The following is a 17,512-nucleotide window of genomic DNA, read 5'->3' as shown; positions in this document are numbered from 1 at the left end:
GTATTAATTGATAATTCCTATAAATTTTTGTATGAATTCAAAAATATACCTTTTCAGGGATTGGACAATATAACATTTTTGGTATTAATTGATAATTCCTAAATTTTTTTATATGAATTCAAAGATATACCTTTTCAGGATTATAACGTTCAGGTTAATAAATACTACACCCTAATCAACTTAATTAACACCAATCACCTTAATTACTACATATTAAATTTGGTATATACATTTTTCATTAAAAAAAAAATTGATATATACAATTCTACCAAATTTAACATTTTTTACATATAATTAAAATAATATATTTAATTTAATATTTTAATATTATAGATATTTTTAATTTTATTTTTTATTTGTTTTGAATTTCAATTAAAAAAATTAAAATTGAAATAATTTCATTTGATTCAAATTTAGATATATATTTTTAATTCTATATTTAATTCTAAACTCATACTCTTAAGTAAAAATTTAAAAATATGCCTAAATGCGTAATATAGTTAGGGACTATATTAATCCATACAAATTTAAAAATTAAATTCTTTTAATTTTTAAATCAATTTCTTTAATTATATGTAATAAACTATGAAATATACTTACGAAAATAGAATTATAAAATTAAAAAAACATGTGTTCATAACTATTTAGAAAATTTTTAAAATACATACTTATATTTATGCATTATATTAATCATAAAAAATTAAAATGCTAATTTTGTTAATTTTTAAATGTGATTATTTTAATTATAAATCCATCAATATATATTATAATTATGGAAATTATATTATAGATTTTGCCTATATACATATTAATAGATATTGTTTGCATATATGACATATTATACCATCATTAAGGAAATGCATCCAATTAGAATTTAAATTTACTAATACAAAAATTAAAATTTACATCTTTTTTTTAATATAATTTTCTTAGTTATTATTCATATTGTTAGAATTATAATATATATGAAATACACTTAGGAATAAATGAAATTAATTATGTCATTTTTTTCTATAAATTTATTTAAATGTGTACATAATTAATTAGAGACTCTATTAATTATACAAAATTTAAATTTTATATGCTATGAAAATAGATACTTAACCAAATATATGGAGTTACAACTATATTGTTATTGTACATTTTAAAATATTTATATTTTTTTAAATTTTTTATTTAAATTCATAATAACATAATTGTATTCGTGCATCGCACGGGTAAAACACTAGTTAACTTCTATACTATTTGTTGGTGATTGAATTTCTTTACAAAATTTGTTACCATTAATTTCTTTATCTAATCTCATTCCATTTTGTAGCTCATAAGCAATGGGGCTGAATATGATGTACCTAGCTACTACAGTTCTATATTGATCAGATGGAAGAGATCGCCCATACTCTTGCAAGGGCGGTTGGCTCTCAATCTGGCCCTCAAATTTGGGACATTGCCCCTTCATCTTTTCTTAATAAGATCAAGACATAGCTAGCTGCTGTAAAACCTGGAAACCAAATGAACACTGTAGATTGTTTTAGCTGAGATTTCCATGTAAAAACGGATGAAAGAAGAAAACTACCTACCCTTCTTTCAGTTTGTCTGAGATATTTATATGTAACCACTATTGCAAAAATTCCCGCCTAGGCGCTAGACACTCCTAGACCGAGGCGAATTACTCCCTACGCGTCCGCCTAGGAAGGTGCCTAGCGCCTAACTCGGCCGAGTTAACTTGCCCAACTCGAGAGAGTTAGCCAAGTTAACTCGACCAAGTAAGCCTTATTAATTTTGTTATTATATTTATATATATTTAAATTTATTTCTTTATATAAGTAAGATATATATATATATATATATATATATATATATATATATATATATATATAATATGATATACGACATACACCCACACACATGAATTAATTTTTTGTTTTTATAGGTCGCCGCCTAGGTACAGCCTAGACGCCGCCTAGATCGCTTAGGCCCTAGGCGTTAGTCTACAGCCTGACTAGCGCCTAGCGCCTACTGCAACTATGTATGTAACACAATGTTTTGTGGATTTCAATAATATCCTGTCAACTAAGTTGAATTTGTAAACACTTCCATATCCTCTAATATTGTTTTCTGGTAAGGATAGTGAATTATTATTTATTATAGAACTTGTGGGATATATCATGGTTGAATTATTAATTAAACAGCACGCTGTTTGACTTTAATAATAATAATAATTGTGAGATTTCAACTCGTATTAATTAATCTGCCGCAGAATCTTCGCCATGAATAATGTGGTATGTGGATTTATTTATTTCAGGCTTTCAGCCGGTTTTGACTTTTGTTTAAATTTCACTCACCTTTAACAAAGAGAATTACTATACTCTAAACTCGTAGTCATACCCAATAGTGTACCGAGGGTAAATTTTGCAAGGATTACTAGGAGTTAAACTATTTTAGATTGCCTATAACTGATTGATTTAAATCAAGAAGATTAATAGGTCGCTTCCATTTATAGTCAAACTTAAAACACTGTAATTACTAAACTAATAGTCTCACCAATTTGGCTGGAGTTGCCTTGAATGATGTGGTCAGTGGATTTATTTATTTCAGCAGGCTTTGTTTAAATTTCAGTCCCCTTTTACAAAGAGAAATACTAATATTATTGCTATCACAACCCCCTTAGCTTCCACTTGAAAACCATTTGCATTTGCATTCTTTTATACAAATTAATTAACAAACACACAAGACAGATGGCTTGTGTTGCTCTAACATCTCTCATCTCAACAATTGAGATTGAATTTCTTCAACCCACCCCAAGGGTGTCTCTTCATGATCAAGCACCAATCAAAACTTTCTTTACCCACCTTTCTTCTTTGCAAGCCTTTCTGCAAGAATCCAGTGATAGTGGTGTTGCTTTATAGAAAGTGTTGCGCCCGCGGAAGTGGGATAGATCAGATTGCAACAATAATTTGAAAAAGAAAAATAAATGAGGCACAGATTTTACGTGGAAAACCCCTAAACAAATTAGGGTAAAAACCACGGGCAAGGGTAGAAGAATTTCACTATGAGAAAATAGGAGTTACAACCACTCTCTAACTAACAAGGAGAAAACAAGGATAATTCTCTCTTGCTAGGAAGGAGAAATACACTCAACAAACTCTCTAATATCTCTAGTATATGAGGGAAGAATAGAATGATTTGGGATGACTAGAATGGCAAAATGACCTCCCTATTTATAGTTGAGAAATTGGGGTCATTTTGTAGTTAGCCTAAAATGTAGGGACCCAACAATAAATAGTATGTTCAAAATTTGCAGCTGCCTAACTATGCTTTGTGGCTGTATGGTCTGCTGCCAAACTTCACTGCTACCTTTGCTGCTGCCTGCTGCCGACAATCTCCCACTTGAAGATTTGATTGTAACAATCATATCTTCACACCATTCTTTCTACCTTGCACTTTCCATGTCGCTTACGTCTCTATCAGGCCACAGGAAGATCGACACCAAGTAAACTTATCAACATTGATTACCTTTGTTAGGAAATCTGCTACGTTGTCCGTGGTATGGATTTTCTGCAAATCTACTGTCCCTTCTTCCACCTTCTCTCGGATGAAATGGTACTGCACTCGTATGTGTTTCGTCCTTGAATGAAATGCAGGATTCCTTGCTAGATGCAAGGCACTCTGACTGTCACAAAACAAAGAGACAAACTCTTGTTTGTGCCCGAGCTCCTCCAATAGCATTTTCAACCAAATTGCTTCTTTACTGGCTTGTGTAGCTGCTACGTATTCTGCTTCTGTTGTTGACATAGCCACAACTGCTTGTAATTTTGAAACCCAGCTTACAGCTCCACCAGCAACTTTGAACACATATCCTGTCGTAGATTTACTTTTATCCAAATCCCCTGCATAGTCAGAATCCACATACCCGTTGATAATAAAGTCTGATCCTCCATAACATAATGCAACATCTGAGGTCCCCTTGATGTATCTTAGGATCCTCTTCACACAGTTCCAATGCTCTCTGCCTGGATTCGCCATGTACCGACTAACTACTCCCACTGCTTGCGCAATGTCTGGTCTTGTACATATCATAGCGAACATTAGACTCCCCACCGCTGATGCACACGGTACTCGAGACATCTCCATCCTCCCTTCTTCATTGCTAGGACTCATACTTGAGGATACTTTGAGATTAATAGGAAGAGGGGTAGAAATTGGCTTACAATCTTGCATGCTGAAACGTGACAAGATTTTCTTTAAATAATTCTTTTGAGAAAGCCAAATCTTCCTATTACCTCTGTCTCGGTGAATTTGCATCCCTAGAATCTTGTTTGCTGGTCCCAAGTCCTTCATTTCGAATTCCCTAGCCAGTTGTGCCTTTAATTCATCAATGTGATCTTTGTTGGGGCATGCGACCAACATGTCATCTACATACAACAGCAATATAACAAAGTTATCTTTTCCAAACCTCTTGAAATATGCACAAGGGTCTGGATTCAGTCTGTTGTATCCAAGGCACATGATGAAGGAATCAAATCTCTTATACCAACACCTTGGCGCCTGCTTTAAACCGTACAGAGATTTGTTCAACCTGCAAACCAAGTTCTGATTCTCTTTGTCTTCAAATCCTTCAGGCTGGAGCATATATATCTCTTCTTCAAGATCTCCATGAAGAAAAGCCGTTTTCACATCTAGCTGCTCTAGATGTAAGTTGAATGTAGCACACATCGCCAAAACTACACGAACTGTTGTTAGTCGAACCACAGGTGAAAATATTTCATTGAAATCAATACCTTCTTTCTGAGCATATCCCTTCACCACCAGTCTTGCACGATACCGCTCCACTTGATCGTCACCATTCCTTTTGATTTTGAAGACCCATTTGTTACCAATTGGCTTCCTTCCTTGTGGTAGTGGCACAAGTTCCCATGTATTATTTTTATGGAGAGCTTCTATTTCTTCCTGCATTGCTGTCGTCCATTGAGAAACATCTGAGCTGTTTATCGCCTCCTGAAAGGTTGATGGATCACCATCCTCTGTTAGAAGGCAGTATGCAACATTCCCTTCCATAACATAATCTGAGTGCCAAGTGGGACGTCTTCTTTCACGGTCTGATTGACGAGTTGTTGGAGCTCTAGAGCGTTCTGGTTCTGGTTCCTCGTGCGCCGGTTCTGCTTCAGAAGAATCTTGTTCAAATTCCTCCTCTACCTGTATCTGAGTAGTTTCTGGCTTCTCCTTTTCCGTGCTATCATCAACTTCTCCTCTTTGTAGCTTGTCCTCTACAAAGATAACATCCCTGCTGATGACAACTTTGTGGGTAGTGGGATCCCACAAGCGATACCCCTTTACTCCATCAGCATACCCCAAGAATCTACATTTCCTGGACTTCGGATCCAACTTTGTAATTTCCTGGGCATTGTACATTGCATACACAATGCTTCCAAATATATGGAGGTTTGAATAATCAACAGGCTTACCAGTCCACATCTCCATTGGTGTCTTCAGCTCGATTGCAGTTGATGGAGCTCGATTCACCAAATAATGGGCGGTATTGACTGCTTTTGCCCAGAATGATTTTTCTAAGCCCGCAGCCCTCAACATTGCTCTTGTCCTTTCCAGCAAGGTTCTGTTCATCCGCTCTGCCACTCCATTTTGTTGAGGAGTGTATGCCACCGTGAACTGCCTTTTGATGCCTTCCTTCTTGCAGAAGTCATCAAATTCCTCACTTGTATATTCCCCTCCATTATCTGTCCTGAAACACTTGATCTTCTTCCCGGAATCAAGTTCCACCCGTGCTTTGAAGGCTTTGAAAGTCGCAAACACATCTGACTTTCTCTTGATAGGGTACACCCAGCATCTCCTAGAGTAATCGTCGATGAATGAGACAAAATACTTTGCCCCTCCTAGGGATGGAACCGGTGCTTGCCACACATCAGAGTGAACCAATTCTAGAACAACCTTGCCTCTAGAATTTGATGTGCTGAATTTAAGACGGTGCTGCTTACTTGTTATACAATGCTCACACAAAGGAAGTGATACCTTTGTTAACCCCGGAAGTAGCTTTTGCTCCACAAGAATCTTCATTCCTTGTTCTGACATGTGCCCAAGTTTCTGATGCCATAGCAGCGTAGAGTCTGGACTACATGCGGCAACCGATGCCTCTGCTTCTTGCAAAGTCTCTCCCTTCAGCATGTATAGATTTGCAGCTATCTTCTCCCCTTTAATCACCACAAGTGCTCCTTGGAAAATCTTCATGACTCCTTTCTGTGTTTCAATCTTGGTTGCACTATTATCCAATATTCCATAGGATAATAGATTTTTCTTCAGGCCCTTCACGTGCCGTACATCCTGAACAGTTTGGACTGTTCCATCGTACATCTTCAGCTTGATGGTTCCAATGCCGATAATCTCCAAGGCATGATCGTCGCAGCTGTACACAGATCCTCCTGAGATTGGTTCATAATGATGGAACCATTCTCTCCTTGAGGTCATGTGATATGTGGCTCCCGAGTCTATAAGCCATATATCCGCGAACCTTTTTCTGCCTTCCCTGGCTATTGGTGCTTCGCAACAAAGAGCACTTCCATCATCCGAGGTACTTGCAACATTTCCTTGAGGATTGGAATTCTGAGGTAAATTCCAACAATCTTTCTTCAAGTGACCCTTCTTTCCACAGTTGTAACACTTTAAATTCTTCTTACTTGATTTTGATCTACCACGACCACTGCTTTGGCCACGTTCTGTTGACCTTCCTCTCATCACCGTTAACGCCTCTGCCTGTTGCAGATTAACTTGTCTGTCCTCCTTGTTCTTGCGCCGACTTTCTTCTTCAAGAACCGCAGCTGCAACATCATCGAAGACTAGATAGTCTGTAAGGATGTTGTTTGTTAAGTTGATGATGAGCTGATCATACGAATCAGGTAGACTCTGAAGTAGAAATTCCGCACGCTCCTGTGGCTCTATTTTACAGCTTAGAGATGTAAGCTGGGAAAATAGAGTATTCATCGTATTTAAGTGTTCCGTCACTGAAGTAGATTCTGACATACGAAGAGTATATAATTTCCTCTTAAGGAAAATTTTGTTGTGCAGTGACTTGGCCTCGTACAACCGGTTGAGGTGATCCCAAATCTCTTTGGTCGTCTTCTTCTCCTCGATGCTTGACAATACTCCATCTGCTATTGATAGGTATAGATCCACCATAGCATCCTCGTTCATCTCGCTCCATTTTTTGTCATCAGTAAAATCCACCGGCCTTTCACTGATAGCTGTTAGACAATTGTCTTTCCTCAGGATAGCCTTCACCTTCAATTTCCACAATGAGAAATTTTTCCCATTGAATTTTTCAATCTCAAATTTCGCTGCCATATTGTTCTTGAAACAAATTCTGAACAATATATCTGAAGGCTCTGATACCAATTGTTGCGCCCGCGGAAGTGGGATAGATCAGATTGCAACAATAATTTGAAAAAGAAAAATAAATGAGGCACAGATTTTACGTGGAAAACCCCTAAACAAATTAGGGTAAAAACCACGGGCAAGGGTAGAAGAATTTCACTATGAGAAAATAGGAGTTACAACCACTCTCTAACTAACAAGGAGAAAACAAGGATAATTCTCTCTTGCTAGGAAGGAGAAATACACTCAACAAACTCTCTAATATCTCTAGTATATGAGGGAAGAATAGAATGATTTGGGATGACTAGAATGGCAAAATGACCTCCCTATTTATAGTTGAGAAATTGGGGTCATTTTGTAGTTAGCCTAAAATGTAGGGACCCAACAATAAATAGTATGTTCAAAATTTGCAGCTGCCTAACTATGCTTTGTGGCTGTATGGTCTGCTGCCAAACTTCACTGCTACCTTTGCTGCTGCCTGCTGCCGACAGAAAGTGTCTAATTGTATTGGATAACATTCAAGATAATCGACTTTGGAATGATATCCGAAGATGTTTTCCATACAGTAATTCTGGAAGTCGCATATTGGTTACCACTAGTCACTTCAATCTGAATCTCAAGGATAGCTTCTTGTATAGGTATAACTATATCCATAAAATGATTTTGCTAGATCCTAATGAAAGTTGGGATTTATTTTGCAATATCCTTTCTCCTAAAAAGCGTATGTCACAATTTGAAAAGATCAAGAGACATATTGTAGAGATATGTGATGGACTGCCATTGTCAATTGTTACCGTTGCTGAGCGTGTATCTAAATGCCCGCAACGACATATTAAGCGAGTGGGAGAAGACTAAAAAGGAAATAGAGACATTGGGGATTTTGGGTCGTAGTGCTATCATCTTCAATTACAATCAGTTGTCCCAAGATTTAAAAGTGTGCTTTCTATATCTTGGAGTCTTTCCAAATCAAACAAAAAACTTAGTAAAAAAGCTTATTGGGCTTTGGATTGCTAAGGGATTTTTGAATTCATTGGAGCTTACAAAGATAGAAAATCAATGTTATGCATATTTACATGAACTTATCGATAGAAGTCTTGTTCTTGAATGCAACCGGAGTTCTAAAGGCAAAATTAAGAGTTGTAAAATGCATAGTGCCTTGCATAGCTTTTGTGTTGGAGAAGCTCAAAGAGAGGGTATTTTCTGTGCAGTAAATACTCTACAACATTCAGGATTGCCATTAAGTGAGTTTGCAAAATCGAGTCGTTGGTTAAGTTTTTGCAAACATAGTTTTGACTATTATGCATGTGTTGTTTAGTACTAACAACCCTCGCTCCATTTTCTTCTTTAGTGATGATCCTAAAACTTTTGTTCCTTTCAAGCTCCTAAGAGTTTTGGCCTTTGTTCCGCCTCCATTCCTCCAAAGAGTGTCAATGCATTTAGGTGATTTAGTCTTTTTGAGATACCTATCTATAACTCAATCAAAGGTTTGAGGGGTTGGGCAATATAGTGTCAATTATCCCAAATTTGCATACACTTATTGTTTACAGTGACGAACCACAAATTAGAGCTCCTATCCATTTGCCAGCCAAAATTTGGGAGTTACCACTGTTGAGACACCTTGAACTTGGAGATATGTATATGGTAGATCCTCCATGCAATGTTAAAGTGAAATTGCAAACATTATCTTGGGTGACTCCAACTCATTGTGGAATGGAAGTGTACCACAGTTTTCCAAACTTGAGAAAATTGAAAATTTTCTATAAAGATGATATATTGGCAAGCCAAATTCATGGATCTTCCATAAATTTCATTGTTTTGGATAACATAGACTATTTAGAACAGCTTGAAAGGCTAACGATTTCAGTTTTGGCAGGTTGGACTGTGACCCTTACCGAATGGTTTATGTTTCCTTCACAATTGAAGAAGTTTAGGTTGAGAGGAACTGATCTTTCTAAGAGAGATTTGATGGCAATTTGCAAGTTTCCAGGGATTAGTGTGGTCCTTGGAGATAAAAAGTGTTAAGATTGAGCAGGACTAATCTTTCTAAGATTCTTTCTTGTTGAAGGTGTAAAAAAATTTCTGTTTGATATAATACATTAATACTCTTTCAAAAGTCATATGCATTTAGTCCTAAGATATTGTTATTGTTTGAAAAAGATTTCATTTTTGTATATTCCAACCTTGAAATTAAATCAATTGAGTTGGATAATCTTCCATTGTTGCTTCAATTCATATTAGTAACTTAGTAATTTGCAGCATCAGACACTCTACTTTTAATTTCCTACAAACTGCATTCAAATTTAATAGTGTACTAGTTGTAAATACACACTATATAACCTATCAATCACATTATTCACGTATTTTGATGTATGAAAAACCATGATGCAAATGGAGGGAGAAAACGAATTGAGATAAGAAAAGAAATAGAAACAGATGGATGAGATTTTGTAAAGAAAGTGATGATCAAATAGTAAAGTAAGAATGAATACACACACTACAGCTTCTAACCTCAAAACTTTAGCATCTATATATCATTCTGTAGCTCTTGTTGACAGAATTGAAGCAACATCGAAAGGGTTACACCTATCCAACTCGATCAAATGAGTGCAGGTAGGGCAGGAATGTTGTGAAGGGACTTTCAAAGGAAATGTATAATCAGTCCAGTCCTCCTTCCTGGCTATGGTGTGGTGCAAAAACTAACATACTAGAAACAAAGAAAGGAAAACAACAACAACCTATAATCAACAGGTAGGGAATTGAAGTATATATACATACTTAAAATTAGTAAACCAAGAAAGGGCACTGAGAAGAGATTGCATACCTGAAAGTGGACATATATATAGATCATATCAGAAGAGATTCCTGAATTCACCAACTGTACTGAAACACACACCAGAGTGATACATCCATCAACAATGATACTAGATATAAATACTGCACTTAATTTAAGAATATACTGCATACAAATAAATAAATAAAAATTTAAGAATGAATCAGGCATGCTGTAGCTTCTAACCTCATTTCATGTTGCTCTTCTCAAATAAGCACTTTTGGGCCTGCGCCTCAACACATTTCTCCATCTCATTTTCCTTTTTAGTTTTTGGTTGCAGGACTTGAATTTGTCAACCCAAACACCTTTTTCAGACTCTACTATATATATATGTGCCCTGTTGAGCTGATTCATCACATTCAGTCTCCTCCTTCATTTTGAAGCATGCAAAATACAAAAAAAAAAAAAAAAAAAAAAAAAAAAAAAAAAAAAAAAAAAAAAAAAAAAAAAAANAAAAAAAAAAAAAAAAAAAAAAAAAAAAAAAAAAAAAAAAAAAAAAAAAAAACAACACAAGAAAATGAGGAATACTAACACATTTGGCAAAGAATTGAAGTTGAGCATCTAATCAAAAAGAAAAACAAGAAAATTAAGAATGAATGAGACGAGGCAGCCATAACTTCAATTCGTTCTAACCTCAACATCTTCTACACACTCTTCTATATATATATATTCAGGCCCCTGCCCCTGCCCATATCTGTTCCAATTTCCAAATCAAGCAAAAAAGAGCTGAGCTGAGGTTGCATGCTGCATGCATACTGTAATATAATGCCGTCCCTCCCTGTTCAACAAATTGGAAAAGGCAAAAATAAGATTGACAGACAATACGACTCATATGTAACTGAATTCAAGAAAAACATAAAAACAACAAATCTAACCACTGCATCATCCATCCTTCACTAACATCTCAAGCCTAAACCCAATTCAATTACTGAGTATTAATTAGCAGATATGTATGTATCTCTGATCTGTACATACCGGCCAGCCAGTTTTCTAGTTTCCTGACCAGCTTGAGGTTGTCTTTTACAGCCTCTTCCTATCATGCAAAATGTACAAAATGAAATGAGACGACCGAGAAATAAGTAGTGACAATTAAATTTTGGAAACACAGTGAGTATCGAATAGAAAATAAATAAATAAAAATTAAGAAAGAATGAATGAGGCAGGGTGTGGGGTGTAGGGTGTAGCTTGTAACCTCATCTTTTCATTTTGCTCAAATCTACTTGAATTGGCCCGCAGAGCAGAGCCACTACTTTAACAGATTTCTCCATCTCTTTTTCTTTTTCTTTAATTTGACTTCAATTTCCCAACCCCAACATCTTCTACCATCTGCCATCTTCACCCTCCTCCTCCATTTTTATCTATGAGATTAACAAAAAAAAATTAAATAATACTATACGGAGTAACACATTTTGCACACAACTTCAGCATCTAATTAATAAAAAAGAAAAAAGAAATTAAGAATGAATGAATGAGGCATATATAACTTCTAACCTCACAATTTGCCCTTGGATCGGATTTCCTGCTCCATCTACTGAATTTATACTCTTTTTGGATTGGGTGGACAAACCTAAACTATACATACAATCAGTGGAAACAAAAGACGAATTTTAATTTAATTTATGGAAGGCATTTGTACTGTGGAAGATAATCAACTCGATCAAACTGCACTTATTTATATTGGAAAAAAGGCAAAATAAGATTAACAATACCACTTGTTTCAAGAAAAACATAAAACAATAAATCTAACCACTGCATTTCTCAACACACAAGTGGTGGTGCATTTATGCATACCTACCTAGTAGCGCATGACCGCATATCATTTTTACATTTCATCCTGGTTCATTTTTTAACACATTGTGGTGCATTTATACATACCTAATGATACATGATCGCACGGGAACCAGACCCTATATGTATGTATATATCTCTATACATACTGGCCAGTTTTCTAATTTCCGGACCAATTCCAAGTTTTGTTTTACAGACACTTCCTGTGAAAAAATATATCATGCAAAATGGACAAAATAAAGTGAGATGGAGAAATAAAATAGTAACGCAAAACATATATAAAAAATTTAAGAATGAATAATGAATGAGGCAGCCTGTATGTAGCTTCTAACCTCATTTCATTTTGCTGTTAAATTCCTTGTCAAATCTGCTTGGCCCGCTGAGCAGAGCCACTTTTGGGCTTGTGCATCTTTAACATATTTCTCAATCTCTTTATCTTTAAGACCTCAATTTCCCAACTCCAATTTCTTCATCTACCATCTGCCCCCTGTTGATGATTCACCCTCCTCCTCATCCACCCATAACTTCGTTCTAACCTCAACATCTTCTACACGCTCTTCTAGATATTCAGGCCCTTGCCCTTGGATTTTGATCTATGATCAAGTAATGCAAATACAGAAAACAAAAAGAAAATAACTAAACCGTAACAGATTTGGCAAAGAAGTTGAGCATCTAATACAAAGGAATGAGCTTCCTTCTAACCTCAAAATCTTCTTTTCCAAAATTCTTCTTAAGCTGCTCTTGAATATCCTTGGCAGAAGCGATAATGGAAGGCCGGCTACACCTATCCAAATCTATTGACTTCAAGCAGAAAATTTCTCCAAAACTGCTTGGAATCTCTTCCAAACAATTACACAATCTTAGACCTATGCGTTCAAGAAGGGGGAAACAATATTGGACAGCCTCCAACCGCTTCAGTATTTTATCTTCAAGGAGCAAGAACTTTAATTCATTAAATTCTCCTTCACATACTCTCCATACTTCTTGATGGAACACATTTTCCAGCTTCAGCACCTTAAGACATTTCAACCTCCCAATTACCTTTAAATCCCACCCAGAAACACGAATCCCACTCAACCTCAGCTTCTTCAGTTGTAAAGGAAACATACATCTTTCTGGAAGGGTTACAAAACTGCCAATAGAAACTGAAATAGTTAAACTCTTAAGCCAACCTAAATAGTCCAATTTATCCAAAATGATGTGTTTGCTGGAAGATCCACCTATGTGACTGGGCTCTAACTCTTCTTTACAGAATATTTTGAGTTTTTTCATGTTTGGAAAACTAGAATACACTTTCTTTCTCCAATGAGTTGGACCTACCCAAGATAATGTTTGCAAATTCCTTTTAACCACACTGGGAGGATTAACAGTATACAAAGCACCAAGTTCAAGATGTCTTAACTGGGGTAACTCCCAAATTGTTGATGGCAAATGGAGAATAGGTATTACAGGTTGTGATTCACTGTCACTACCGGAAACAATAAGTGTCTGCAAATTCACATTACTTGACACAACATCACTGAGACCCTCAAACCACTGTGTTACCGATAAATATCTTAAAAATATCAAATCCCCTAATTGCATTGGTAGTCTTTGGAGGAATGAAGATTGAACAAATGCCAAAACTCTTAACAGCTTGAAGGATACAAAATTTTCAGTGTTTTCTTGAAAGAAGAAAATGGAGCGAGGGTTGTTTGAACCAAACAACACATAATAGTCAAAGCTATGTTCGCATAAACTTAACCAACGGCACGAATTTGCAAATGCATTTAATGACGACGTTGGAAGTTGCCGAGTATTTACTGCACATAAAATTCCCTCTTTCTGAGCCTCTCTGAAACAGATGTTGTGCATGACACTGTGCACCCTACAAGTCTTAATTTTGCCATCAAAAGTCTGTTTGCCTATTAACACAAGACTCCTATCAATGAGGTCCTTTAAGTAACAATAAGCAATCCTTTCTAACTCCTTATTCTTTGATGGTTTCACAAATCCTTCAGCAATCCATAACCTAAGAAGTATTTTAACTTGGATCTCACTGCGCTTTGGAAAGACTCCAAGATATAGAAAACAACCTTTCAAATATTCTGGCAACTGATTGTACATGAGAATGAGTGCACTATAATCTACAATTCCCAACAATTCTATTTCCTTTTCAATCTTTTTCAATTCATCTTGTATGTTGTTTTTGCATTCAGATAAGCGTTTTGCAACTACAACAATTGACAGTGGCAATCCTTCACATATTTCCACAACATGGAGCAAGTCACTCCTGAATTTTCCAAAACTTGGTGCCCTATACCTTTGAAGAGGAAAGATAGTACAGAATAGATCCCAACTTTGATTTGGATCAAGTAAACTCATAACATGATATGTACCTTTGATTTTGCAAGCATAGTCAGCCACTCCATAGAATCTAGTGGTCAGCAATATGCAACTTCCATTCGCTGCAGAATTGCGAAATAAGTTTTCTAATTCATCCCAATGCTGAGTGCTCCATATGTCATCCAAAACAATTAGATACCGCTTTTCTTTCAAGCATTTTCGAACCTGCTCCCAAAGACTGGCTTCCTTTATAACTTCATGATTTGGTGAAATTGAGTGGAGAAAGTCGCGTAGCACTTTGGTCTGATTGTAATTTTGAGTCATTGTAACCCATCCTTGTACCTGGAAATGCAATGCAACCAATTGATCTTTCAAGATTTGTCTTGCTAAAGTCGTCTTCCCTATGCCTGGCATCCCAATAATTGGGATTACTTTGACACCATGAAAGCTACTGAAGAGTAGATCCTTTATCATACTAACGTCATTTTCACGACCCACCATTATTCTGCCATCCTCAAGCTTTGGATAGCACACAAACTGAGTATCATAGGCCTCATCATCAGCAGCTTCATTGCTTCTTGCATTGTGGATAGTGCTCAACAGCTGTGCTGCGTTTTCTGTTAGTTGATGCAAGGTTTGAAAGAGTTGTTGTGAAGCTTCTTTTGGCAGGCAGTGCTCTTCTTTGGCCACAAAAAAGTTTATAAATTGCTTTTGGATGTCTTGTTTAGCTTTGAGTACAAAGTGTCTGATTTGAATTTCAGCTCCGGATCCACCAAACTTGGATTTCAGTACATATTCTTTTAAAGCAAAGAGATTTTCATAGAGGGATTCTAGTGGTGTTGAGCAGGGTGGGGCCGAAGACGACCTAAGATAATCATCGTCCATTAATCTTCTCAAGAGATTAGCTAAATCATCACAACATTCACAAGTCTTGTGTCTCTCTTTTTCTTTGTTGATGATCTCCACCAGTTCTACCCTCTTTTCTTGTGCTTGTTGCAAGGTTTGACACAGTTCCTGGAAAGCTTCTTCTTCATGTACTGTGTCTTTGGCCAAAAGAAAACTGCTGAGTTGTATCTTGATGTCATCTACAGCCAATAAATCTCTTATTTTGGTTTCCAAATCTTCGCTGATTGCAGCAGCAGCACCAAGTTTGGATGTATGAAGAAATCCTCGCAAAGAATAAAGGTTTTCAATGAGAGATTTGTTGAGTAGGGTTTGATCATAAAAGTAAAACACCCTGGCGTTGGATCGCAGAGACTTAATATGATGATCTATTATTCCAATGAAATAAGTTAAATAATCACCATTCTTTAACTCTTTTTCTTCCAATTCCTTGATAATCTCCACCACATCTGCTATCTTTTCTTCTGCTTGTTGCAAGATTTGACACAGTTGCTGGGAAGCTTCTTCTTGATGCACTGCATCATCGTCTTTGGCCGCCATAACAAAGTTGCTTATTTGCATTTCCATCTCATCTTCAACTTTGAGTGCAAAGTCTCTTAGTATGGTTTCAAAATATTTTATTGCAGCACGGCCACCGCCACTGGATTTCTTTTCCAGAAAGGCTTGCAGAGAAGAAAGGTCTTCATAGAAAGATTTGACGGGTGCTTGATCATCATGAAGCTTAATTGTTGTCTTTAGAGAAGATAAAGCGACATAAGCCATCTCTCTCTCTCTCTCTTTCTGTGCTTCAATGGGAAAATGCAATTGCAAGTTTGAGGTAGGTAGAAGATCAGAGCTGGAGTGAGTTATGAGTAGCAGTTTAAGGGTGGATTGTGATATTAGCAAAAGAGAAAGGCCTTCCTTAACTTCTGTGTCAAATTTTCAACAAAGCCGGCTGGCTGCCAGCAAGGTGAATTTGGAGTTTCATGTCTCGAGAACACCGATCACATGGCCAACCAATTCGCACATGCAGTTTTTTTTTTTTTTTTTTTTTTTTATTCAGTGACACCAAAGCCCCCAAGTGCGCAACTATAATCTAAGAATGTCTAAATCTAAAAACATAATAAGTTTTTTTATACATTATGCTATAAAAGTTATACTTTACAATATATTAGACAAACGTACCTCTACTTTTATAACATCCGTTATCGTTTCCACTATTGTTACCATGCACATGCATCCGCTATATATTTTCTTATTTTCTTCAATAATAATATATACACATTATATATTGAAGTTATATGTTAGTTATTTTCTAAAATATAAATATAAAATTTATATAATATTTTACATTATTATTATTATTATTATTTACAATAATTTAAATATCTAAAATCTAAATAAATTTAAAATTAATATAAAATATGAATATTGGGCACCTATTTTTTGCTCATCGCGCATAAGAAAAACTAGTATAGTGGATAAATCTCATCTTGTGACCTTTACCGATAAAGAATTACAAGAAGGATTAGCCTAGCAGATTACTCATAGCTGATCGGTTCAAAAAAAAAAAAGTCAATAGGACGCTCTCATAGTCGAACATGAAAATCTTGTTGTTATAAGCCAACAATATGACCAACTTGATTGAAGTTGTCTCCACATGTGAATTTTTAATTTGCTTCAAGAAATGCATATTTTGTAAAATTTATTTAATTTTTTTTTAAATTTTAATATGTACAATGATATTTAATTATTCATTAAAAATTCAATATTGTTATATATATTTTTTGCTCTCATCATAGATTTGTCAGCTAGCTAGTTAACTAGACTACTCACGGCTCTAGCGGCACCCGGTTGCACTCCCATATGGAAGGGGGTGGATACTCGCCTCAGTAGAGGCGATATTATGAACAGATATTACGTTGTAACAGAGTCAGTAGTGCTCAAATCATATCACATAAATGTATTTTGTTAGGTTAAAAGTTTGATACACTATTAATATCAACGTTTTGATTTTATAGCATTCATACCATCAATTGATATATATACTGTCTAAAACTTATTACATTTAGTGGGAAATAATTATAAATTAAAATAGATTATAAGATTTTAAATAAGTTTAGCAAAAGAGAATGGATATATATTTCAGGTTAATGGCCTGGATGATACACACATATGCATTCGAGCAGTCAAGTGGACCGGTGGAACCCTCCCCTTCATGGCCGTTTGAAACTGAATACAGATGTAGCTTTGGATGAATCCAATTCTATAATGGGGTTGGGCTGGATTATTAGAGATGATGGAGGT

At 35.8% G+C, this 17,512-nt stretch overlaps 2 protein-coding genes across 7 annotated transcripts in view; one reads left to right on the top strand and one right to left on the bottom strand.

Moving 5' to 3' along the window:
- Positions 1-1,587, top strand: part of LOC116002731 — a 3,190-nt gene extending 1,603 nt beyond the window's left edge. For both annotated transcript variants that reach the window (XM_031242900.1, XM_031242899.1), the window contains exon 5: positions 1,319-1,587. In XM_031242900.1, the coding sequence (XP_031098760.1) occupies positions 1,319-1,486 (168 nt within the window). In that variant the 3' untranslated portion in view covers positions 1,487-1,587. The remainder of the gene's footprint in view (positions 1-1,318) is intronic.
- An 8,184-nt stretch (positions 1,588-9,771) lies between these two features.
- On the bottom strand, positions 9,772-16,076 carry LOC116000949 (putative late blight resistance protein homolog R1B-17). Of its 5 annotated transcripts, XM_031240828.1 has the most exons (11): positions 15,628-16,076; positions 12,701-15,492; positions 12,331-12,591; positions 12,086-12,201; positions 11,702-11,782; positions 11,403-11,568; positions 11,186-11,243; positions 10,844-10,988; positions 10,397-10,580; positions 10,202-10,260; positions 9,772-10,084 (listed from the first exon to the last, which is right to left on the bottom strand). In XM_031240828.1, the coding sequence occupies exons 1-3, from the start codon at positions 15,986-15,988 to the stop codon at positions 12,472-12,474; spliced, it is 3,273 nt and encodes a 1,090-aa protein (XP_031096688.1). In that variant the 5' UTR covers positions 15,989-16,076; the 3' UTR covers positions 9,772-10,084; positions 10,202-10,260; positions 10,397-10,580; positions 10,844-10,988; positions 11,186-11,243; positions 11,403-11,568; positions 11,702-11,782; positions 12,086-12,201; positions 12,331-12,471. The 5 variants fall into 5 exon arrangements, with proteins under 5 accessions (XP_031096688.1, XP_031096685.1, XP_031096684.1 ...); XM_031240825.1 differs by having other exon boundaries at positions 11,086-11,243; positions 12,701-16,076; XM_031240824.1 differs by having other exon boundaries at positions 12,701-16,076.
- Positions 16,077-17,512: the final 1,436 nt, after the last annotated feature.

Source organism: Ipomoea triloba, chromosome 13 (genome assembly GCF_003576645.1).
Source record: "Ipomoea triloba cultivar NCNSP0323 chromosome 13, ASM357664v1".
In the NCBI taxonomy this organism is placed as follows: domain Eukaryota; kingdom Viridiplantae; phylum Streptophyta; class Magnoliopsida; order Solanales; family Convolvulaceae; genus Ipomoea; species Ipomoea triloba.
This window is presented reverse-complemented; position numbering and strand designations above follow the sequence as displayed.

What these genes read in the sequence shown, in the direction of transcription:
- LOC116000949 (XM_031240825.1), bottom strand. Translation starts at nt 15,988, where the DNA reads ATGGCTTATGTCGCTTTATCTTCTCTAAAGACAACAATTAAGCTTCAT. An exon ending in TTGGAAAAGAAGATTTTGAG is followed by an intron (nt 12,592 to 12,700) that starts GTTAGAAGGAAG and finishes ACTTGATCATAG; the next exon opens with ATCAAAATCCAAGGGCAAGG.